Source organism: Paroedura picta, chromosome 7 (genome assembly GCF_049243985.1).
Source record: "Paroedura picta isolate Pp20150507F chromosome 7, Ppicta_v3.0, whole genome shotgun sequence".
NCBI lineage: Eukaryota > Metazoa > Chordata > Lepidosauria > Squamata > Gekkonidae > Paroedura > Paroedura picta.
The window spans coordinates 63,845,925-63,871,541 of NC_135375.1; the positions used below are offsets into that span (position 1 = coordinate 63,845,925).

Here is a 25,617-nt window from a genome sequence, read left to right on the forward strand (position 1 = left end):
ATTCATCTAGACAGGGCATTTTAATAACTGAGATTGCGGCTGAGATTGGGGCTGAAGTCTTGTAGCCTGACACATAATTTTATCTGGAGCTAGTTGTGAGTCAGATGAGCCACGAAACATGGCATAAATTTCTACAAGAGTCCAATCTCAGTCAGCCATCATTAAGACTGTCAATTCTGGACTCAGTAATTGCTAGAGATTTGGGGTATGAGTCTAGGAAGAGGGGTGACCTTGGTAGGGTGTAATGCCATAGTATCCACCCTCCAAATCAGCCATTTTCTACAGGGGAATTGATATTTGTCATCCAGAGGTCACTCGTAATTTGGTTGTCAGTCTGGGTTGGGAAATACCTGGAAGCCTTGGAGGTGGAGCCAGGAGTGGGCAGAATTTGGGGTGGGGAAGCACCTCAGTGAAGAATAATGCTATGGAGTCCACCTTCCAAAGAATCCATTGTCTCCAGGAGGAGTGATCTCTTTTGTCTGAAGATGAGCTATAATTCTAGGAGATCCCCAGGTCCCACCTTTGGACTGGCATCCCTACTTGTAATTCCAGATCTCCAGGCTCCACTTGGATGCTGGCAACCATTGTAGACCAATTCTTACTACCTACAAAATATCATGTCCTTCTATAGTCTACAGCAGTGGTCCCCAACCTTTTTAAGGCTGGGGACCGGCAGCAGCAGGGAGGGCAATTGCCCGGCCGCTCACACCGCGTGCGCGGCCCTGCTTCCCTTTCCCTCCCTTCCACAGTAAGAAGCTTGCCGGGCTGCAAGTTTGTGGCCTCGGAAGTTTTTTACTGCGGGGGGGGCAGGGAGAGGGAGCCGCGGCTCGGTGCCAGGGCCTTCGCGGCCCAGTGGTTGGGGACCACTAGTCTACAGGATCAATTAAAAGCCTCTTCAGAGCCCGAGTTGTCCCCAACTCCTTTTGGTATCTCATCTATCTATTACTGTCATAATTCTGGAAATTATGTCAGCCAAAGGAGCACGAACATCCCCCTACATTTTATTTTAGGGATACCATCTACTTCTAGACCTTAAGAATAACTACTAAAATAGCTATTTCTATGCCTGGATTAAATAATAATAGCGTTAAGGCTCAACAGCTCATGTTATTAGCAGTTCTGCAAGGCCTTATAAAATACAACTTGTTAAAATGGCCTTCAAGGAGAAGAACCACCAGATACTTCTACTTCAGCAGTGTAGCTAACTTTTTCCTTCAAATAAAAGGCACAACTTGTTGGTTGTCTTTTTCTCCTTTGCAAATGTGTTTTACATTAAGGTGGCCTTAATTTTTCATTATGTAGGAGGGAAATGGCCGCTGGCAATGAAGCCATTAAATGATACAATTCTATGTAAACTTTTAGACTACTTCTAACACATGACCATGCTGCTTTGTATTTTCCTAATTTAGAAATGGCCACCTCAGATTTATGTAAAGAACTAGACATGAATGTCATGAAATGTCTTTCAATAGTTCCCCTAAAAGTGTCCAGATGCCATCATAGTAACAAAATATCCTGCTGATTATGGTATTCATATTGTATGTGCAAAATCTGACAATAAGCTTCATATCTTACATATGTTATGGTGTGATGACTGAATCACATGGCTTAAAAATTAATTTGCAAGTTATAATTTGTGCTAATTATAGCTGGGCATAATTTGTAAATAGACTACCATGGGGTACTGCTATTGCTCTGCCTTCATAGATTACTATACCTTGAAGACAAAAATGTACATTTTAAACTGAATCCTGAGAGACAGAAAAATTAAATCAGGGAAGCATCTAAATCTTAGTTCGCATGTTATATGTTTGGAAGCACAAACTACTAGTTGTTATGTTGTCTGATCTGATAATTTCAAGGGGTAACCATGTTCGTTTATCGTAGCAAAACAAAACAGAATCCCAGTGGTACCTTAAAAACTAACACATTTATTCCATTTACAAGCTTTTGAAAGACAGGACTCTCTTCTTCAGTTTCAATATTGTTTCTGAAGAAATGAGCTGTCCTGCAAATCTCATACCTTAATAGATGTGTTAGTGTTTAAAGGGTCATTCAGATTCTGTCTGAACTGTGACATACTCAAATTAAGCCAGAAACACAATGTATTACAAGTACTGCGGATCTATTCCTTATTCAACATTTCATGTATGCAAACACTTCTAAACAGCTTTTAATATCTAAAAATAATAAACTCATAATGCTACTAATACATATTACAAATTTACATTGGTTGCGGAAGCGCACAAAATTTCAGAAGAAAATCCATGGAAAGCTATGGTTGATTTTAAAGGAAATGGGTATGCTACAACTTCTGATTGTTTTAATGCAGGGGTAGTCAACCTGTGGTCCTCCAGATGTCCATGGACTACAATTCCCAAGAGCCCCTGCCAGCGTTTGCTGGCAGGGGCTCATGGGAATTGTAGTCCATGGACATCTGGAGGACCACAGGTTGACTACCCCTGTTTTAATGTGCAACTCTGGACAAGAGTATAGTCTGAGGAAGAGTGCTTGCACTCGAAAGCTCATGCCTTGAATAAATCTTTGTTGGTTTTAAAGGTGCCACTGCACTCTGATTTTGTTTTGTAGTTCTGGACAAGAAGCCGCTTTTATGACAATATAGAGAAACAGAATGGTCCCCAATTGGCAGAGGTGTCAAAGATATATTTTATCTTTCTCTCTTCAATCTATGTTCAGAACATATCATAAGGAAAATAGCATCAGATTTAGATTAGATTTAGAAGGTTGAGTAAAAATTGGTGGAAGGAACATTAACAATTTGAGATACACAGATACACAAAAACAACTGATTGAGCAAGAGAAGAAAAATAACCATATTAGAAGACCTATATGAATGTATGACCAATCTCTCATCTACATTATGTTGTTTCATTCTCTCAGTGTCTCTGGTTAGCAGAAGGTAGCAGTCTCCTTAGGTTTTCCCCACAAATCCATACTCAGTAGTTGATATCTTCAAGGCACTTTTTAAAGTTTGATAACTTGGAGGGTAGGGCTTCACACAGAAATGCATCAATGACTGCTTTGATTCCACAGCATTTCATACAGCATTAATCCTGGCATTAATCATGGCAAGAATCATTCATTCAGAAGAGGAAAAGAGATTATGCATGATGGAAGAGTTAAGTCAGGGAGCACAAAAGTAGTGTTCAGTAGATGCTCTCTAAAGACAGAAGGGGCCAGTTTTATAACTAAGGAGTTCATCTTTCAACTGATTAAATGTACCAAATAATTTTAGCTACAACTGTAATGTGTTCAGTCAGCATTAACGACTACTATACTTCGTTTAATACTACAGTATCTATTTTTCCATCTCTTTTTTACCATCCCAGCTTATTCTGCTATACCAGGGGTGGCCAAACTGTGGCTCTCCAGATGTCCATAGACTACAGTTCCCAGAAGCCCCTCTATGAACATCTAGAGAGCCACAGTTTGGCTACCCCCAATCTAAACGAATCCCAAAGCAAGCTCCTCCCTCTTTACAGCAGACTTTGCGTATTTCTAAATTCAATATATAACTTGTTAGAGCAGTGTGAACAGGATGAAGCCTCATGTGGTCTAACATTAAATACTAGATATTTGTTTGGAAAGAAATTGCTTTACCTTAGTGCCCATTTCAATTCTTAAAATCCCTCCTACTTAAAGCTTTCAGATTACAAAATGGCAATTTCTAAATCGGGACGAGAAAGCGATAGGAAGCTATATACATATACTAAAATACCACATGTGATTTCTGTTGAATCCAAAACTTGATGAACACTGGATGTTTCCATTTAGTATTTGCTAAATTAATTATATTATTAAAATGAGCATTAAATCTTAACTGTCCAAAAAGTGCCTAACCTGGACAGCCCAGGCAAATGCAATCCTGTCAGATCTCAAAAGCTCAACAGGGTCAGCCCTGGCTAGAATTTGGAAGGATGACCTCCAAGGAATACCAATGGGAATGACAAACCACCTCTGAACATGTCTTGCCTGGCAGCCTGACAATCTTAGGATCTCCTACACATGCGCCAGATGATAAATAAATGATCAAAAGGAGCAGTAACACTTTAGGGCACAGACTAGTTTATTATGATACACATTAAGGTAATATTCTGCTTCTGCTGATGACACTGAACCCTCACCTTGGAAACAAAATTCCATTTAGTACATATGCTAATCTGCTTATATTGTAGTGGACTGCACTTTAATGTTAGCAAATTGACTATGAAATAACCATCATGCGTGTTTTATCACAATTCTAAAAACTAAATCAGCAATCCCTTAATTGATTAAAATTACACATTATCCATCTCCCTCTACCACCACCACACAGAGCTACACTAGACTTTTGTGAAAATGAAGTAATACCCAAGCTAAGAAAATACAACCCAGAAGTTGGCAGTCATACTATTAGCAAGAACTTGGCTACAGAACCAAGAATGATTCATCAGACTTTCTAGAAGCACTGTTAAAGCTGCAATGTAATATATTGCCTATTTAATCCTCTCAAAACAATAAAGGTTTTTTTTTAAATCCTATGAACCTTTTCCTAAAACAACAAAAAAATTACAGTAGTTTATACAATACTTCTGTATTGATTATATACTGATATATCATGTGAGAAGCATTTTTTTTGCAGCTATTGAGCACTTAAACCAAGATTTACCAATAACAGAGCAATTCACACAACACTTTAACCCCCTGCATTTAAACTGCTTCTCCCAAGTATACTTGGAAGGAAGTTCCATTGAAATAAATTGCTTCCCCATAAATGTGTCTAAGAGGGACAACTAGTACCACCAAACTAGCTCATATGAAGCTACCTTAAATACAAATATTTCCAATATTTCCAGCTATTCATGGACAAAGCCATCCATTGTGAATGTCAGGAAAACTAACAACACAATCCTATGTATACCTAAATACATATACACCAGTGGTATTCTTTGGAATAAGAAACCAGAAAAAACCAGGAAAAAAACACAATATAGTAGAACAATGTACACATGCTTGCACAGAAACCTTCTCCATTTTAGCTGAGCAATCTGCCAACCACTGATTTCAGTCAAAACCCATTCATTATTTTATAGAAGTTGCATGAAAACAACAATGGATTGCCTCACAACTGAATAATTACTTGAAGCTATTCATGTATCCATAAATAAATAACATCATTTCAACATGCAAACTGGAACATAGCCTTTTAGTATACTTTCTATTTGGGAGGAGGGAAGAATCAAAATATTAACAATAGCCAGGCTTGCTATTCAGAAACTTTTAAATAGGATAAAGAGATGCAAGCCTGATTCTACAAAAATCTCTCTAAAACTCTTTACTCCCCAAGTTGAAACAATAAGTATAAGTGCTATTTAGCCAACAAAGTCCTGCTAAACCAGTTGTTTCATCAGAAAGGGGAAAAACATACATAAACCAAGGATTCTATACTGTGATGCCACATCATGTAAAAGCATTTCTTTTAACTTGTTGCCATTTTATAGGCACCCACTGGGAGCCCATACCTTTTGGAACACATCTTCCTCACATTGCCTTTTCTTTTTGCTTCTTTTTCTGGCTCTTTGATTTACTTGAATCCATTTTGCGACCTACAGGTCAAAACAAAACCATAGGGCTTTTAAACAAAGATGCAACCTGAGCACAACTACTCAGCATGAATAAGAAACTATAAACAGACTCTTAGAGACATTTTCCCACTGCTGCTTTGGAAAAGGAAAAGAAAAAAAGGGGAGGGGAATATACTTGTCCAATCTTTAGCTATTTGCCCATGGTCAAAAGAGGAATGGCATTCCTTTCATCTTGCATAATAAAAAACATTGGTTGCCCATTTGTAAAGTAAACCTAGACCACGGTGCAGGCTGTGAAACATAAAAGAGTTCTGGGGATACTAGGAATGCATATAAGGTGGTGTTGGGTATCCATTCCATCCCAAAAAGCATGGCTAGACTTTTAACAGGGCTTTTTTCCAAGCAGTGTCCTCAGATGAAGGTGCAACAATTTCACACAGAAATCTTCACTGCCTATTCTTCCTGCTTTTAGCCTCAACTACCTGTTTTCTCCAGCCAGGTTGACCTGAAGTGCTCCTAACTAATGTAGGTAACCAACAACGGATCTCACCACACGCCAGCATTCATCTTTTAGCAATATTATTATTTAAAGGAACTTTGAAGGGCACACAGTTGCCGCTCTGAGAAAGGAACAAAACACCCCTGTAATTGGCAGCGACGAGATTAAGCATTACCTCCTCATTCACTTGCTGGGCTAGACGACCCTCTTGCCACGCCTGACTTTCTTCCAGCAAAGGCTAGATGGGGGAAGACAAATAAAGCACATGTTTACTGAGGAAGAAGGGTGGCCGATGAGATGTACTTTCCTCCTTGCCCCGGACGCTCAGACTTCCCGAGAGCGCTTCCAGATCTGGCGCAAAACTTCCGCCTGCCGGCTCCTTCGTCGCCCTCTGCCTCTCCGTCTCTCGACCCTTGCCACAAGTCCCGGCCCGTGTCGATTGTCCTGCCTTCCTTTTCCATATCCCAGCGAGGGAGCGAGAGGCGAGGCGGCGCGAGGGAACACGGGCTCGAGCCTGCCACGGGAAAGGCCCCCGATCCGCGAGCGACTCCCCCCAGCGGCGCGCGGTTCTTTCCGCCGGGCTCCACGCGGCTGGCATTTGTAGCCGCGCTGGCCGAAGCCGCCTCAGGATCGTTTCTAGAGCGGGACTGACGGAGGTATCCGCGGGCTGTCGCGCAGCACAAGTGACCTCCGAGGGAAACGCAACACCTCAGAGAGGGGGACACCCCGCCCCCAGCCTCCGAGATCAGAGGAGAGGAGGAGCTTGCCTGAAGCGGACCCAGACCGCTCGGCTTTGTTTCTCCCCCCCCCCCCCCCCCAAGGTGCAGGGGGCCGCTCTTGAACCGCTCGCTCGGCAGTCACGGTTAACGTCACGACTGAAACACTGCCGCGCCTGTCTGCCTCCCCGACGCTGGAGACGACTTCACTCGGGCCAGACCGCCCCGCTGGGAACCCCCCGCCGGCCCGCCCGCCCGCCCGCCAAGTTTGCCTGCAACTGCACATTCCAAGCTCAGGTGGCCAGGTCGGGCTGGCACACGAGGACCAGGAGGAGGCTGCAAAGAGCCGCGGGAAGCAGCGCGTGATGCGCTCGAGCCCCGCAGAAAAAAAGGCTCCGACTCCAGCTAGCCCGACGCAACCCTCTCTTCCCTGTTGCAAGGCGCCGGGACCAAGTCTCCCGTTTCTGAATGGGGCAATCCCAACACGATCGTGCTCCGGTGTCGTCGGCTATTCTACATGGTCGTGGGTTATTCAGAGCGTCCCCATGAAAGTTGGACATCAAGAACAGGAAAAGCGGGCAGATTTCATAAAACCACAGCAGCTACTTGGCGTTATATTCCATCCCATATTGTGTTGGAAAGCATTGCCCTGCAATTTCTCCCATCAGTCACATATCATAAAGGCCTATGTCACTATTCCCAGAAGTATTTTAAAGTAAACCTCCAAATGGAATTATTGCTGGAACTGCATTACAACGCAAATAAGAATTTAAATCTCTCCCACCCCCACCCTCCAACAGCTCCTTGACCTCTGTGGAATCCAAAACCGTATCAGATGAATTCCCATGGAGATTCTGAAGTGCATCTTAAAAGCAAGCATTAAGTTTGCTTTTTGCAACTGGAATCCTGCCATTTCTATTAGTCATAGGCACACCACAGCTGACTCCTTCATCAGACTTCAGGTCTGCAAAGACTGTTTCACTTTAAAGCTGCACAATCCTGTGCTCACAGGATCTGACTGAACCCAACGAAACTTACATGAAATACAATGCACAATAATGAGGGATCCTGCATGACAAGCTGAGGAGCTAAGCACATGCTGATAACTTTTGGGCCAGCTTTAAATAATAGAAATTCATAGGTGATATCAGTGGAGAACATTTTAAAGTTGACATTTACGGCAATTGTTTCTAAATGTTTTCTAATGTTTGTGGTGTGTATGCCTATGGGTAAACGTTTGTGCCTGCTATCAGGGAAAAAAATCACTGATGTATTTTTGAATTTTCTGAGAGGTCGAAAGAGGAATCTATGCTTCTGAAAAGTAAAAAGGAAAAAAATATCAATGCAAATGGTCCTCCGCATTGCATTAGAGAAATCTACAAACAGGTCTTACAATATAAATGCATGTCAAATGAGTGCTCATCAAATCTTGAACAACTCTAACTTTACTGCTTTTATTTTCCAAAAAAACAGTGGCCTGCCCTTTTCTTTATTACCACAATAACCTTCTTTCAAGATCAAAAGCTTTAGATCAAAGCCAAGATCAAACCCCTTGCTTTAAATAGAAGCAACACTGCCATGAAGTATTACACAAAGAAGTCATCTTAATAGAGATATCATACAAGAAAATCTTATCCCAGATTTTTATTTCACATGTATTTTATGATCACATAGTAACTGAGAAAGCTGCTACTTGTTAACCATTATGGCCTTCAACAGGCAAAAGCTGAGACAAGTCATTCATCAGATGTAAAGAAATGGGGATTATTAGGCACCTGGGTGCAGAGCGATGACCAAACTTTGCACCAAAGAGTGATTCCCCCCCCCTCCCAGTTTTCACTCTTTGTCATTTGCTTAAAACATAAGAACAGTTGTCAGGGCATGACAGACGTTTGGTTCTGTAGCCAAAATACTTTCAGTAAGCTGCTTTTTAAAGAGACTGATCAAATGTGAGATTCCCCCACAATTTTATGATGGGACAGATTCATTTCCCCCCAGCTTTTCCTCCCAGTAACATATACGCTGCTTCTTTTAATCTAACAACTCAGTGAGGCAGGTTAGTATGAGAAGGAATGTGACTGATCTAAGCTGGCCATGGCTAAGCAAGGATTTGGATTCAGGAATCAGTCCTGTCTGTGATCACCTATAGAACGTTGACTCTGTTGTGTGTCAGTTCACATATTCATCTTAACCCCAAGGTGGAGTATGGCACCAGCTATTAGTGACCTGCACGTGGAACCAGCCATCACAGACAGAACTTTCACATCACCTCCCATCACTTTCAATCCAGTACTTTCCACTCAGTGTATTTACCATCAAATGGTCGAGCAAATGACTTTGCTCGAATTGCACATATGCATGTATCCACTGGCCACTTGTTCATATGAATCTCACCTCTTGATGATCCAGGTTTTTAACAAGCACAGACTAGGAACATTTATAGACCAAAACTATCCTACAGCATCAGTAGTCAACTACATTTTAATCTGTTTACAGATTATACAGATATTAGGAAACAATAAAGAACACATGATAAACAGAACCATACTAATTTATATTCCTGATACACAGAGGGTTTGAAGCTAAAGACCTAGGCCTCTCAGCACTACTCATTGAGTGGACCTAGACTGTACAGGGGTAGGGGGTAGCTCCCGCCCCCCAGTAATTTGAAAACTGCTTTTCTGTAATAAGCCCTTACAAGTCTGTGATGCAAGGCTTAAGTGATTAGGCTCTATACTTGGGGGGTGGGGTTTGCGGGGGAGGGGGAGGATAATTTAAGTACCCCTAAGCCATGAGGGGTTTCTGAACTAAATGTGATTATAAGCAGGTTAGGCAATCATAACCAGAGTAACTTTCCCAAAGTTACCTAGTGAGCAGGCAGGTATTGGAGAGTGGCATTGGCTCAGTCAAAGACTCTCTGCTTTGCATGTACAAATGTGCAGGTAGGAGTATGTGACACCAATACTCTAGTAGTCACACATGCCTGAGCCAAGTGGAAGGTGTTAGTTTTGTCCTTTAAAGTCCTGCATGACTAGGGTATCTGAAGAACTGTCTTTTCCCATATGTCCTTGCTAATGAATGTTTAAAATAGGACACAACAGTAGGTTGTATGAAAGACCTCCACCTTAGACCCCAGAGAACAGCTGCCTCTATGAGCAGATATTAAATGTAAAAATATACTGACTGATTTCATTTAAGGCTGTTCTATATAAGTTCATGTGTGATTAAAACTGGTTTATCCAAATTCAAGTCAAATGTTTAGGCACAAGATACTAAAACATGCAAGCAAGTGGTTTAGGTTCATGTTGTGTGAAACAATGTGCAGAATACTATGGAAACTACAATATAGAGTACTGTGGAAGAGAAAGTTACACAGTCCAATCATAAGAAAAGGATTCTGTCCATTTAAGCCTATGGATTTACAAGGGAGTAATGCTGTTTTGGACTAGACTATTAGGCACCAGTCAAAGAATGAACCTGATCCTTAGCCAGCACATTATAATCTCACAACTTGGCCCTAAGATTTAAAATAGCCACCTTCTTAACAACTATCTCGCTAGTCAAGCTTTGAACCTCCCATAGCGTGCACAAATATATCAGTGCACAATCAGTGCACAAATATAACTGGATGTATGTATGAATTATTGCAGCAAGAAAAGCTCCATAACATGGGAAAGCTTGAATTCAAACCTTGAATGTCATTGTGAGTGTGTGTGTGTGTGTGTGTGAGTGAGAGAGAGAGAGAGAGAAGTCTGTGCTAGAGCCCAGTTAAAAATGTCTTGCTAGAGCAGAACAGCCACCTTTCCACTTCCCAAAAGAGCTGGCAAGATATCTCTGGTAAGATCAGGAGCTTAGACTGAAGAGTGCCTGTGGATGTGTCATCACCACCTCAGAAATTTAGTGCTAGTATCTGTCTTCTCATGTACAGGAATCCCAAAGAAGTGAAAAGCACAGCAAATCACTGTGTTTTCAAATTCTTTGTAACTGTTAAACCAAAAGATGAAACAGAAAAAATATTTTTTGGTCGAGTACAATCCTGAACTGTGTAAAAAACCCAAACATTTGAAACAAACACTAACAACCCTGACTGAGTACATATTTTCTTTTGTCTTTAGGGATCTGAACCTGTGGGATGTAAAGTTTTCACTTTTCAAGCAGGAATCAGACACAGTTCTCACAAAACGATACCTTACTGTCCACTACAAGATATCTCGCCATGCTTTATAAACACAGCTGGCCTTTTGAAAAATTGCAGCATATGCCAGTTAAAATTGTCAAAAACCTTCACCCACAACCATGCCAGCTAAACTGTCTTGGTTATTTAAAGGAAATCTGAGCTTTTCACTTTAGAAGCCCCTTTCATAGCAGCAAACTCTCTCACAGATCTTTAATGCAGTTCTCCAGTGTATATCCTCCAAAAGCAGACATGGGGCCTTTATCAGGGTGGAAGTGCGCATTATGTGTAGTTCCATGATCCTTTCCCCCAAGGGCAGGTAAAGCAGCTGTGGTGGCTTCAGACTGAGAGGAGACTGGATGCTTATGTCTGTGTGTGTGTGAGGGGAGGGGCAGTGAGCTCTTTAACCTTTTCTTTCCCAGCTATTTGCCTACTGCTCTTCCTTTTGCCTAAGGAAGAATAACCTTGGAAAAGAAGAGTAAATTATCACTCCCACTGATTCTCCTTTCAGTCTTCAATCAGCTGAAAAGAAATTGCAAAAAACAAGAATTTCAAATCATAAATTATGCAGGAGAGATCTTCTGTGAGCAAAAGTCTATTTTTCAGCCTCATCTTGAATACAGAGCTTTCTTGCAACATTTGTGGGGGTTTTACATTTACTGTGGTAATACATTCTATAGTGCAGGGAGTTGACTAGGTGACCCAGGATATCTCTTCAAACTCTGTTATTCTATGACTAGCCATAAAGCCCGTAGTACCCAGGGATGCAACGGGTGCTAGTGGACAGAGAGCACAGTGGCTACAGCATCGTCCTACCTGCATGGTGCGGTGTCGGTGTGGGCAGGCAGCCAGGCTGGCAGGCGGAAGGCTTGGCTGCCTGCGGTGGTCCTGGGCTCCTGCATAGCCGGGCAGGGCAGTGTGGAACCGTCGGCCTCCTCCACTGACCAGCCTGCAGCACTGGCAGTGTGGGGAAGGTTGGCAGCAGGCAGCCATGCTGGCAGGCGTCAGGAACAGCAGCCTGGTCAGGGTGCCACAGGTCTGCAGCCCTCTATGGCTGGGGAGTGTCTGGCTGTGAGGTTGGGAGTGCGCCTAATGGCTGGCTCCTGGGGCAGGTGCTGTGAAGGCTGGCTCAATCCATGGGTGCCCAGTTTTGCTGGGCATGCATGGATTGGCCCGCTGAGGTGGAAGCAGTGTCCAGACACTGAACGTGTCCTGGACACTAACCTGGAGAGCACTCTTCCCTTAGTAACCTTTCACAAATATAAGAGGCACTAATGGTTACAGATTCTATGATTCTGTTAGCTACCACAGTTCTGTGTTTATAGTATGCTAGATTTAAAGGCCATTGTATATTGAAATACAATGGGCGCTAGCATGGGCACCACTGGCCCTGGCTGCCTTGGAGGGCTCCTGGTGGTGCACTCCAGCGCGCCAGCCCCGCCACCCCCCCAAAGTCCCGGCTTCAGTGCAGCGAAAGGAGCAGGCCCTGCTACTTTTGTGGTGCTGACGCCTTTCCCGCCCACCCCCCAAGGTCCTGGCTTCAGTGTGGCGAAAGGAGTAGGCCCGACACATTTCCAACGTGGTGGGCCTGCTCCTTTCGCCGTGTCAAAGCTTTTGCCGCACCCCCCTCCCCTCGAAGGTCCTGGCTTCAGTGTGGCGAAAGGAGCAGGCCCTGCTTCTTTCGCTGCGCCGAAGGCATTCCTGCACCCCCCCCCCGAGGTCCTGGCTTTAGTGCTGGGAAAGGAGAAGGCCCGCCGCATCTCTGATGCAGCGGGCCTGCTCCTTTCGCCGTGCCAAAGCCTTTTCCGCACCCCCTCCCCCCGAGTCTTCGACGCGGCCGCCATACTCCTTTCCCGGTGGTGAAGCTTCTTCCCCCGGCCCCCTCACCTCTGAGTCCGGGACGGGCAAAGGGGCCAATCAGGAGCCATGTGCTGCGCGGCTCCTGGTTGGCCCCTTGGCCCTGAAGTGACACTCAGAGGGGACAATCGGGAGCCCCTTTGCAGCTCCTGATTGACCCCTTCGAGTTTTTATCCTGGACTCACTCCGCCCATTTCTCCTCCCACAATGCCCTTATTCGATTATTCTTACTTCTCCCGTGGAGCGATTTACAGATTTATGTATACACTAGATTCAAAGCCCATTTTATCTTGAAATAAAATGGGTGCTAGAGTCGGGCCCCCGCCCCCGATTCCCAAAGGCCTCTGTGTACCTGGGATTGGGGTGCGGCGGGTCAGGGTGGCGGGCTGCGGCGTCCGTGGGTGCGCAGAGGCCTGTTTCTTCCCGGCTCCCGTAGCATGGCAAGCTTCTTGTGTCGCAGTTTCATGTTGGGGAATGGCAGGTTACCAGTGGTGTGTGGGGGCGGCTGGAGAGCGTCCGCGAGCCGTGGCGGGGCAGAGGCAGCCGGGGATGTGCCTCAGCAAGGTCGGGCCGGTCGTGTGATGGTGGGCAGTGGGCTGCTTTGCGGCCGGTTGGGGTTCTGGGAGTGGGAGGGGAACTGCACATGCTCTGGATCCAGCGCATGCGTGGTCTTTTGAGTTCCTGTGGGGGGGAGGGTGGGGGAACACAGCCACGCATGGCTGGGACTCGGCGCATGCGTGGCTCAGTGTGTTTGTGGCGCAGCAGGCGAGTGGGGGTTCGTGCGGCATGCCGGCGCCGTTGCCATGTTTCGGAGCGTGGCGGGGGAGGCCAGGCCGGTGTTCGAGGGCGTGAGTAAGGGGTGGTGGGGCGAACCGTGGTGTGGAGGGGTAGGGTTTGCAGGGGTGAAGCGTCGTGGGGCAGGGGGTGGTTGTTGTGGGGTGTGTCGGCGCGGGTCGGGATGGAGGAGGGGTGAATGTGCGGGAGTATGGGTCATCGCACGGTGGTTGCAGGTGCGGGGAAGGTCGGGCGAAGGGGAGATGTGGGGAGGGCGTCAGGGGAGGGGGGGCTTGAACCGGTGGGGTGGTAACTGGTGGGCGGCGGCTGACCGGAGTCTCGCGGCGGCGGCAGGGTTCTTGGGGCGGCGGGAGGCGGCGGGTAGCTGGGAGGCAGGAGGCGGCGATGGATCCGTGCAAGCCATAGGCGGCCCCCAGGCGAAGTGTCGACGGTGTGCGGCTGGAAAGGAGCAGGGACGCCGCGGCTTCGACACCCTTACTCTTTTATTTAATAACCGTGGAGCGGTTTACAGATTGCTAGTAAATTAATCTTCATATCAACTGATTTTTCTGAATTCCATCTGGAGTCAGACAGCCTGAGTCTGCCTCTAGCCTCTTCTGCTTCTCCCCTTCCAAGGACTAGGTTGTTTATTAGATCAGGCTTTCTCAACCAGAGTTCCATTAAACTCTGGGGTTTCTTGACGGATCTGGATGGGTTTCTCAAATGGGTGGGAGTTTATTAATTTTAAATATATTTTTATATGTTTTAAACCTTTATTGGGTAAAATGACCATATATGGTCATGTTGACCTCTCCCGACTCTCAAAATGGCCAATGATGGATCTAGAAAGAGTGGGAAGGGGAGGGGCCCTAGGTGGGCATGTACACAGCTATGCTCCCCAACCATATTCTGCATGATTGCGCCACTTCTGAAATTTCTCAACACCTGAAGAATATTTCAGGGGGTTCTCAAGGGTAAAAAAAGTTGAGAAAGGCTGTATTAGATTCAACTGTGAAACTCAGCATAGATCCTTTCAATGGATTTGTGTTTAGCCCTGACCTGAATACCCCAGGATAGACTTATCTCATCAGATCTCAGAGACTAAGCAAAGGTTGGCCCTGGTTAGTATTTGGATGGGAGACCACCAATGAATACCAGGCTCACTATGCAGAGGCAGCGAATGACAAAACACCTCTGAACATCTCTCACCTTGAAAACTCTACAGAGCCACCATATGTTGGGTGTGCCCTGATTGCAAAACAAAAAACAAAAGCTGTTTAGGATTGCTTTGTACATGCCATCCAAATAAATAAATATACATGCCACTCACTATTATAGTGATGTCCCTTTCTTTTTTATCCCATTTGTAAACTGCTTTGACTGCCCACTAGGTAAAAGGCATGATAAAACTGATATTAAAAATTGTAATAGTAAACCTTTTATCATTGTATGCTCCAGAGCAAAATGCTGCATCCATATTTGCTGCAATCTCCTGCCAACCTTCACTGCAGTCATGCTTAAAAATAAGCATGGTGTTAATAAAACTAGTGGACTGAGCATGGTGATTAATTTAAATGGCTAGCCGTGTTGGTTTGAAGCAGCAGAACAAATTTAGAGTTCATTGGCACCTTTAAGACCAACAAAAGTATGAGCTTTCATGTGAGTCCAAATTTGTTGGACTGAGCAAGGTTTTCACTCGTATATGACTTGCCTTAATGCTTCAGGTGGTTCAGTCTCAAGCATAAAGATCCTGCTATCTTCTGTTTAACGGATGTGCCTTACAACTGCAGAGGCACTTATAAATTTTAAAGGAAGATGAGCTAATCTGCTTTGAAAGTCTTAAGCTATGCTTGCTAGCTAATGACATCTCCTGAATCAATAGAAGACCATCATTGGCAGGCATCTCTGTATACCTTTTGTAACCACACTGGCTCCAGCTCAATCCATCAAGGATCTTCAATGCTGAAAACATCCAGCACTGATACACTAAGAAGGTCATGCTGTCTTACGTGAACTCAGCTGCCCTCTTTTATTGGCATACCAAGAGTCTCCTGAGACTGAAAATGTTGGCATAGAGATAGAAAAGGGTGGAGTACAAATACTTACTGTAAATGGGCATCAGAAGCATTTCTCTGAAATGCACAGACATTGCCCAGTGGGCCTCTGCTGCTTGAGTTCTGGAAGTCTGTTATTCCAAATGGATCTTTCTTGTGGCTTCTTAGGGCCGTGAGCACAGGTAGTAAGAGGGTTGGGATGACCAGCCATCACCAGTCCAAATTCTAAACTACCTTAGTGGTCAGTACATCCACAGCTAAGGGTCTGGCATTTATGTATCCTACAGCATCTGTTGTTCAAGTGTTAAAAGTTGCTGTATGTAAAAAGAAACTGGAATATTTGTGTTAGGAATTCAGTATATTGGGGGGGGGGAGATAACATTCTAAAAGAAGTGTTTGGGGACAAGATATTTCTGCTTTTGTTTTATTTTCTTTGGATGGCCAACAAAAAGAGTGAGAGTTAATTGGTAGCTAATCTCTTTGCTTTTCTTAAATTCTTTGTGTGTATGTATATGAACTAGGCAAAGATTAAACTAGGCATTTAACATTATGCAGGCTCAGCTGTGCCCTTATTAGGAAAGTGTTAGCTCACATCCCTGCACAAGAAAGAACCTTTCCTCCCTCTCTCCCTCCACTATGCTTCCACTCCTTGCGTATGTAGGTGGGAGAGTGGGAGCTTGGGAATGTGAACTTGATCCAGCATTGACCAGCCAGGCAGCAAACTCTTATTGTTCTGCAGATACCAAACATACCTTCTTTCTACTAGGGATAAACTCAGCTATTCTGCACATAACACAGCTTTTGTGTTCAGCAGTATGATTAACAGTAAAATAGCAAACCACAAAGAATCTTTAAGCTTTACTAAAAGCTATCATAAACAGCACCTTAAGGATCCAGTTTGTAGACTTATTCGGAAGGGGAACACATGTTTTCAGAACAAGATTTGTAGCAGTAATATGCTAAATTCAGTGGCTTGGTTCAGATATGTTAGTTGGTTAGTTATGTTAGTTATATTATTTATACTTAGCCATTCTCACATAGACTCAAAGCAGATTACACATAGTAAGTCAGTACAGTCAATAAAAGTAAGAGCCTCTTGTGGCGCAGAATGGTAAGGCAGCAGATATGCAGTCTGAAAGCTCTGCCCATGAGGCTGGGAGTTCAATCCCAGCAGCTGGCTCAAGGTTGACTCAGTCTTCCATCCTTCTGAGGTCGGTAAAATGAGTACCCAGCTTGCTGGGGGGTAAACGGTAATGACTGGGGAAGGTACTGGCAAACCACCCTGTATCGAATCTGTCATGAAAACGCTAGAGGGCGTCACCCCAAGGGTCAGACATGACCCAGTGCTTGCACAGGGGATACCTTTACCTTTACCTTACAGTCAATAAAATGGAATGCTCGATAACTATTTTAAAATATTAAAATACTGGAAGCCATAGTAAAAGGGTTTAATTAATTAAAATTAATGAGATTTTCCCCCCCTGAAATTACATAATATGCTATGCACGGGAGAAAAGACCACAAGTCATTTATCCAAGTAGGTTAGTGAAGCCATTTTGTACTGTGCAGCATTACTTCCTGTCCAGAAAAGCCCACTTAGTTTTGCATAGTTGGCAGAAAGCCAGGAGAGAGCTTTTCTGACCTCCCCAGTCAGGCCATTCCATAAGGTGGAAGCCATAATGGAGAAAACATGTATACAGGTAGTTTTGATTTGTCCATTTGCAGGTTCATACAACCCCCATTCATCCTCTTCCTGATGTGTGCAGCTAGTTAACTAAAGATTTCCACTTTTGTGAGAAGCTATAAGAATCCTGCAAACTAGGATTTCAACCATCCTGATTTGCAGGAAAAGCACAAAGCATAATTGGTCCATTTGTGACAGCATAAATCTCTAGGTGGGTAGAACAAGAGAAGGTTGCCAAACTCAAGCATCCAGTAGACCCATCTACTCAGTGGCAAATAATAATATACCAGTGAGCAGAGCAGGAGTTAATTAATGAAACTGTATTCTGAAAATGTCAACATTTTTAGGTGAGTTATGTCTCAAGTTTCAGAATTAAAAGAACAGCCAGTTTTTCCCCTGACAGATGATCAACACCAGATCTGAGAGGAACTATGCAGAACAGCATTAAGCTTAAGTGATACATTAAGCTTATATGATACATTATAAAAATACGCTTCCAAGGCCAAAGATTTGTATTGTTAAAGTCTAGATCAGTGGTCCCCAACCTTTTTATCACCAGGATCCGGTCAACACTTGACCAATTTACTGAGGCCCCGGGGGGGGGGTAATCTTTTGCCAAGGGACATCACCACCTGAGCCCCTGCTCTACTTGCTTTCCCGCCAGTGCCCTTGAGTTTCTGCTGCCTGCTGGGGGGCGCTGCCAGCCACAGCAGCACAGTGCCACGCCAAGGGGGAGGCCCAGCCATGCGGCTGCTGGAGAGCACCAAAGGTGAGCCGGCAGCAGAGTCGCAGGGCAGCCCCCGAGGCAGCCCTCGGGGAGGAGGATGAGGAGGAGCTGTGGCCCAGTACGAACTGATCTACGAACTGGTATCAATTCCCGGCCCTGGGGTTGGGGACCACTGGTCTAGAACAGCCTTTCTCAACTTTTTTATCATTGAGAAACCCCTGAAACATTCTTCAGGTCCGGAGAAACCCCAGAAGTGGCATGGTCACGCAGCATAAGATTAGCTGTGTACACCAGCTGGGGCCCTCTCCTCCCATGCCCTCCTGGCCCATCATTGGCTATTTTGGAAGGGGGGGTGTAGGTCAACATCACCCAATCAAGGTTTAACATGTTTTTTTTATATATATATATAGAAAAATTAACTCCCACGCATTCGGGAATTGCTTCCAGGGTTGGTATGCTGCCCTAGCTGGCTACACCCAGTGGCAGGGGGTGCCTGGGCTGCAGAGCCTAGCCGGAGTCCACACCAGAGCAAAGTCAAAGTCCAGTCCAAGTCGTTAGGAATCAAAGCAAGCAGAGTTAAGGGTGAGGCAAAGAGTAGTCAAGGGAAAGCCATGGTCAGAGTCCAGATAAGCATATATTCAACAAAGCCAGTTCAATTACCAGGTGCGTAGTCAAAAGCCGTTTGTCAGGAGTCAGGGAAGCCAATGGGAGTCAGAAGTTCGCAGACCAAGGAATCCAAGCTGGACAGGAGGGTTTCTGCATAAATTGTACCCACGCCAAAGAGCTGCTGCTGCCTCTCCTAAAAGCAGCCCAGCTAATTGGCTGCACCTGGGAAGGATTCACTCATCCTCCCCAGGAGCTACCCCAGCTGGGCCCAATCTGCTTTGACAGCATGCCTGCAGTCTCTGGCTCCTTCAGCATTCAGCAAACACCACCCTTCTGCTTCATCTGCATCATTCAGGCGAGCTGTCAGGGCTGGAATGCATCTGCGGCTGAATCAAAGATGCCTCTTGGGAAGAGCCTGGCTGACTTGTGCTGCTTTTCCCTGCTGCACATTCAGAGGCCCCTCTCTCTTTTGCCAGAGCTGGCTCAGCTGTAGGCCCTGGTTGCTGTGGCAACTCTTGGGAGACTGGAGGTGGCAACGGGGGCATGACAGTTGTCAAGAAACCCCAAGGTTTCATAAAACCCTGTCTGAAAAAAGCCTGGTCTAGAATACATACCTGTTCTGCACAAACAGGGAGGTTTTCAGGTAATCACTTCAGTTTCACTTTCCTCATATGCTGCAAATATATCATTTCTGAAGACAAGTCTTTGAGATAAAATATAAGAAAGACTAAGAAGAAATACCAAACACTAAATTTAAGTGAGAACGCTGGCCCAGGAAGAACATTTTATTTCTGTGATCTGTCTTTCACTACAGAGACTGGAAAACATTGAGAGATAACTGACATTTAGAGGTCTAATTAAAACGTTCTTGTCAAAAGACAATTGGGTTGAGTCAATATATCCACCACTTTGTGATGCACTGTTACAGTCCATTCATCAATGACCCTCATAGAATAGGAAACAGCAAACATTTATAACTAGAGCTAGGAACAAGACTCCTACCTCACTGGGAATTAAAAATATTGAAAACAAACTTCTAATTAACTTTAACATACCCTTTATGTTGTATGATTAAGAGTTTTCCTTGCTGGATTAATGTATTCTTTGAGGTCCAGAGGACAGACTCTGAACAGCCATAATTAGAAAATAATAGTCAATTACAGCTCAACCTTAATTAATTTTCCTACTCACATGAAAATGTTCAAAGGGAAGCAAAAAATAAAACCAGACATTAACTGAAAAGATTTGTAACCAAAGATTATAGACTCTAACTAAGAAATATAAAGATTATGGATAAGTGGATGTCATTTAGTAGAAGCAGTTTTAGGTCTGATATTTAGAGGAATGCCATTTACAAATGTTTTATCAATTCAAACTTGGTAACATACAGAACATACAGATTCATACAACTGGGGATAATTCTGAAATTTATCTTCATCTAAGAAATGACTAGCACTAAAAAGATAAAGATTTAAATGTGGCAATTATGTATTATGATTTTTTTACTATGTAATTGGTCTTTTATTGCTAATTACATGCAGTTATGTAGGGATGACAGCAATCTCACAGACACAATATTCTCATTAGCAGAGACTGCCTAGCAGTACGGGTGACCAAATCAATCACTGAACAGGAAAAGAAGACAAAGACAAAATTAACAGAGTTTCAAATTCTGGGGATCAAATAACAATTTGGATGCAATAGAAAAAAGTCCAAGCAGAAAGTCAAATATTCTGGGGAGCAGAATAAAATTTGTCTCCTGTTATCAACCAGACCATTTCCACTGTACAGCCTTACCTAGTTGTTTGTAGCATTCCTTCTGCTTTAGGGTGTTTAACGAGGATCAAATCCATTCAATGACTTCTGCATTTAGTTTTAACAAGATCTGTGCCGCCTCCCATCTGTAGTGGCACCATCTGTACACAGCCCGTGGCGCCACGGGCGCCACGGACTGAATAAAAGAGTAAGGGGTAGTGGGGAGGAGTTAGGGCGGGACCGGTCCGGGATAAAAACTCGGAGGGGCCAATCAGGAGCCGCAAAGCGGCTCCTGATTGGCCCCTCTGAGTGTCAATCCCACCCCATTGGCTGCTTCACCCGCCCAGGGAATATGGCGGAGCGCCTCGGTGAGTGGCCCAGGAAGCCTTCTCTCGGCCGGCGGAGCGGCCTCGCAGCATCTACGACGCTGTGAGGCCGCTCCGCCGGCCGGCAGAAGGCTCCAGAGAGCCTCGGTTGGGGGGTGGGCCGGGAAACCTTCTCTCGGCTGGCGGAGCGGCCTCGCAGCATCTACGACGCTGTGAGGCTGCTCCGCCGGCCGGCAGAAGGCTCCAGAGAGCCTCGGGTGGGGGGTGGGCCTCGCAGCGCCGTGCCCTTGCCTGAGCCCTCCTAGCGCCCATTTTATTACTGTTTAAAATGGGCTTATAATCTAGTGTTAGAATATTGTAAACTTGAGGAGACAGTGACATCTTTCCCTCCCATTCAAATCTATTTTGTTGAATCATGATGATATGAATTATGTTAAGTGAGAAACATGTTTGGCTTCATTCCTTGTAAATACAGTTGTATGACATTAAGGAAGACCACTTTGGTTGAAGATTTAGTTTTTCTGTCACAACAGATATCTATCTGCTATCCTGACCCTTGTACAGAGTAAGATAGGGCACCTGCCTGCTCTAAGCAGAAGTCTTGGCAGCCTTTCCATGACTTTTTGTACGGATGAGACTATGAGAATTTGTGGACAGCCTGTTTCCCAGACACCTGTTCCTTGATTAGGAGAGGAGCATGGGACAAGAGAATGACATAATGCCAAGTTTTACTCTCAGTCATTGACCTTGGCTCATTTAAATGCTAAAAATCACATCCATTTGAAATTGCCGTCCCCTAAGAAGGCTGGGAAAAAATATTATAATGATCTTAAATATTACCTGTCTGGAGCTAACTGGACAGTTCTTATCAGTGAGGGTACAGGAGTGGGTGATTGGATAATGACCTAATTTGGGGGGGTGGCATTCTAACTGTATAAAACACTGTATCAAATGCAGTTCTAGGCAATCAATCTGAGGACATTGCTGATGGTGGTGCTGCACTACCCTGGGCCTGGAGGCTCTCTGCTATTGAAACAGAATGCCCTATAGCTGTGGGAAAAGAAGTAATAGTACTTGGTATGTATTCATTTATGCTATGTCATTATTGATTGAAAATGAGTAAAAGTATAGTATTCTTGTATCCATTGTGTGCTAACTGTCTACAGATCCAACAAAGAACCTTTGCCAGGTTCCTTTTGCAAAACGCCATCATGCAGTTTGTCATTAACAGAGCCTTTTTTTGCGCATGCCCAATAACATCTCATTGTACTTGCACTATATTTAAAAAACCCTCTTTTCAAGGGAAAAGTCTAACTTACACACACACACCCTGCCAAGGGAACTGTGTTTTCATTAGGGCAACAACAGAGCCGATCCCATGGGGAAAGTTTTCGTTACAGGATCAGCTCTTTCACAGGCTCTGCTAGAGAGATCAGCTGCTTGTTCTCTCTCTCACACACACTCTCACACACAGAGAGAGAGACCTTGCTTTGTAATGGGGATAGTCTGACTCCAGCCCCAGGGACTGGTGATTCTTGCCACTGCTGGTTCCTTCCAAGGTGCCATTGCAAGGCCCAGTAAATCTCTGAAACAGCTGCTTGCCTCCATTTTCACCTATGAACTTGGTTCACATGACAGTCCCCCATAAACAGCAATGTTGCAAAGTACTTCCAGTGGCAAAAAAACATCTCACTTTGCAATGGGGAAATCCCTCCCTTAATGAAACTGAATTTTCATTAGGGGAACAATGGACCCACTCCTGCAGGAAGAATTCTTCCCACAAGATGAGCTCCTGGGCAGACTAACTGCTTGTTTTTAATATTATTGTTAAAAAATAAGGTCTTAATGTAATTGGCAATATGTGTTTATTTTAAAGGCAGATGGTTCTGGAACAACTTTGATGGGGGTGGAAGGGCAGTAGCTGGAGTCAACACAAAAAAATGCAAAAACTAAAATGACAAAAAAAGTAGCAGGAATCAAATTAGAATTTGAGAATTCTTCATTTGGAAACTGCAAGTCAAGATCCAAAATGGAAAAGAAAATAGCTGCAAGGGAGGATTTGAAAAATACAGGTAAGTGGGTGTGGAATTCACATCTACTCCTGAGGAGGCAAATTTTTTGTGGAAATTCTGGCATTCTTGGATACTTTAAAACCACCAGTGTGTTTTTGCTCTTATGAGGAAATGGTCCCAAACAGGCATACAAAGAGAATTGTGGATCCATGTCTTAGTTGGGTAGACATGCATTGTGACTTGCTGGAAGATGCTCCATAATACCTTGATTCTTTTCTTACTTCCCCTAGCTGGAACCCAGATCCTAATAATCATCTTCTGAAGGGCCACTGGAGCAGTCTGAGGGCTGATCAAAGAACTGCTATGATAAAGTAAGTACAAAGCTCTAACTCCAACAGGAAGTTGGAAATCAGGGCTATCACAAAGCTAAGAAAAATGCCATTATTTACTGTTTGCAAGACAATTTGGTTTTTATTAGAGACTGGAAAAAACACGGACCAAAGAGGAATCAATCAAGTCAATAAACTAAATGGCTGCTGGGTTGGTTGTAAATGGGTTAGGTTGTGGCTTTTCTAAATAACTCAAAGAAACCTCAAGTGGTCATGGCCGTCATCTGTGCATAGTTTAACATCATCACTTACTTTGGGTGGTACAGCAGTAAACAGATGACATAAGACCAAAATTTATGCTGAATGGGAAAAGTTTTGTTCAACCACGAAGGCTTATGAAACTGTGATTCAATGAAAGTGCAGAGCCCTACCTCTTGAGATCTTTAACAGAAAGTATTATATGTGGAATTATATGTTCCAGACATGTTTGAGAGGGCATGACCCCACCATTATTTAATAGGTGCTTTCCAGTTTTAAAATCAGCTGTTATTGAATCTGCTCCATGTCACTTAGACTTACAAACTGGAGTTGCTGGCACGAAGTCACTATTAGCCTAGTGGAGGATGAAAAGCTGCTCCAGTCCCATGGTGAGTCACCTCCGAGGCTGCAGTACATCCTGATCTGATAAACAGCAAATTCAACAACACAATTCAATTGACCTTATTTAACCCAGACGCAGCAGGTTTCAGGAAAATGCCCTCCTGACATCTTCTGTGTCTGACATAAATGTTTGCTTTTCTGCACACGCACATCATTTTGTGCACAGGAAAAGCCTCACTGTGATCCAGTCAGAAGACAGACTTACTGCTGTGTGTGGCATTCTTCCATAGAGCAAAATGACAGTACATCCTTAATTGCAGAAGAAGACTTCTTAAGGAAATTAAGAGATTTATCTTTAAGTGAAGTATTAAGAGAAGTATACCAATTAAGAGTATACCATTCCCCCCACACACACATTTCATTACAGCAAACACAGTTACAACATAGAAAAGTTCTAGAAGTACACCAGCAAACATGAAACAATATAGCTAATAAGGTAGTGTAAAAATAAGAATGGCTCCTGCACTAAAATGGGGGATCACTGTCATGTTTGTGGTGAGATGTGTACCTGGCTTTACATAATAGTATAACTGCCCATGTTACAATATAAAATAAAGAAAAGTTGATGGCCCTCCTTGTCAAGACTTCACCATCAAGCTGGCACATATGGTGGCATAGTAGCCTATAAATTCAGCCGTAGTCTGGGACTGGCTTCATTCTCGATCAGAGCCCTTGATGGCAGTGGCAACAATTAAGGAACAACATTGTGTGTGGTGAGTCACTGCTGACCATGGAAGTCTATTATGTTATCCTGCCGCTGCCTGTGGAGGCTATGCACACTGTTTCTTTTAAAATCAGATATAGCTTTTCATGAAACACAAGCTGTTTTTCTTCTGAAATTATCTTGCATGTTCCAGTAATCAGTGTAAATTTTAAATATCATCTCTAGTGACTCTTTTCTGAATCCAGCATATGATCCTGCATATGATACCACTCTAATGGTAGAAAGCGAAGAGGAACTAAAAAGCCTCTTGATGCAGGTGAAGGAGGAGAGTGCAAAAGTTGGCTTGAAACTCAACATCAAGAAAACAAAGATCATGGCATCCGGCCCTCTCAATTCCTGACAAATAGATGGGAAAGAAATGGAGGTAGTGACATATTTTATTTTCCTGGGCTCCAAGATCACTGCATATGGGAACTGCAACAAAGAAATTAAGACACTTGCTCCTGAGGAAGAATGCTATGGCAAATCTAGACAGCATCCTAAAAAGGTCCAAGACACTGAACCAAACCCCTGGATTGAGCAATTGTGACACTGAAACCAAGAAGATCACTAAATTTTAGAACCCTGAAAAAAAATTAAGATCCCTTGGATCTAAAATAAAGCATAAATCACCAGCTTTTTTTAAAACCAGGAAAACCCCTGAACAACCACCAAACATGGGATGAGTATGTTTAAACTTTGAACTAAATCCTATCCCAGTAAATCATTCAACTCCGAGAACAGCTCAGGAAACTGTAACTGTAGAAACTCAAGGTAGTAGCCTTTCTCTATAATGGACAAGACCCAGAAATCTGAGCCCTGGGTCATGGTGGAGGGCCTGCTAAGGAGGGCCTCTTGGCCTGTTAAGCAGGGCCTGCTAACGAGGGCCTCCCAGCCCTCTATGCAGGGCTTACTAATGAGGGCCTCTTGGCCTGCTAGGCTGGGCCTGCTAATGAGGGCCTCCCAGCCTGCTGACTACCTGATAAGGAGCTCTTAAGCTGCATGGCTGGGGGCCAGGGGAGGGGGCCCTTTCAAGGCCCATTCTTAGGAATGGGCTTTGAAGCAAGTTTATGAATAATTATTTTAAATGTGTACAGTCTGTATCTACTACAGCCATGCAAGTTTTTGAACTCTCAATATGCATAATAGTTGATTT

General features: G+C 44.0%; 2 protein-coding genes across 27 annotated transcripts in view; one reads left to right on the forward strand and one right to left on the reverse strand.

Annotated features, from left to right (window-relative positions):
* AOPEP (aminopeptidase O (putative)) overlaps nucleotides 1-25,617 on the reverse strand; it is a 242,045-nt gene that overhangs the window by 106,866 nt on the left and 109,562 nt on the right. For 5 of the 7 annotated variants that reach the window (XM_077344574.1, XM_077344576.1, XM_077344571.1 and 2 more), the window contains 3 exons: nucleotides 23,678-23,779; nucleotides 6,260-6,322; nucleotides 5,523-5,606 (listed from right to left, as the gene is read on the reverse strand). The exons of 1 other annotated variant lie outside the window; for it this stretch is intronic. In XM_077344574.1, coding sequence (XP_077200689.1) covers nucleotides 5,523-5,606; nucleotides 6,260-6,322; nucleotides 23,678-23,779 — 249 coding nt within the window. The remainder of the gene's footprint in view (nucleotides 1-5,522; nucleotides 5,607-6,259; nucleotides 6,323-23,677; nucleotides 23,780-25,617) is intronic. One more of the 7 variants, XM_077344575.1, reaches the window with a different exon arrangement.
* LOC143841016 (uncharacterized) overlaps nucleotides 21,706-25,617 on the forward strand; it is a 62,534-nt gene continuing 58,622 nt past the window's right edge. For 18 of the 20 annotated variants that reach the window (XR_013232520.1, XR_013232521.1, XR_013232519.1 and 15 more), the window contains exons 1-2: nucleotides 21,706-21,834; nucleotides 23,060-23,140. The gene's annotated coding sequence lies outside the window, so the exon portion shown is untranslated. Of the gene's footprint in view, nucleotides 21,835-23,059; nucleotides 23,141-24,682; nucleotides 24,847-25,617 lie in introns of those variants that run through there. The other 2 variants (XM_077344596.1, XM_077344595.1) reach the window with 1 other exon arrangement.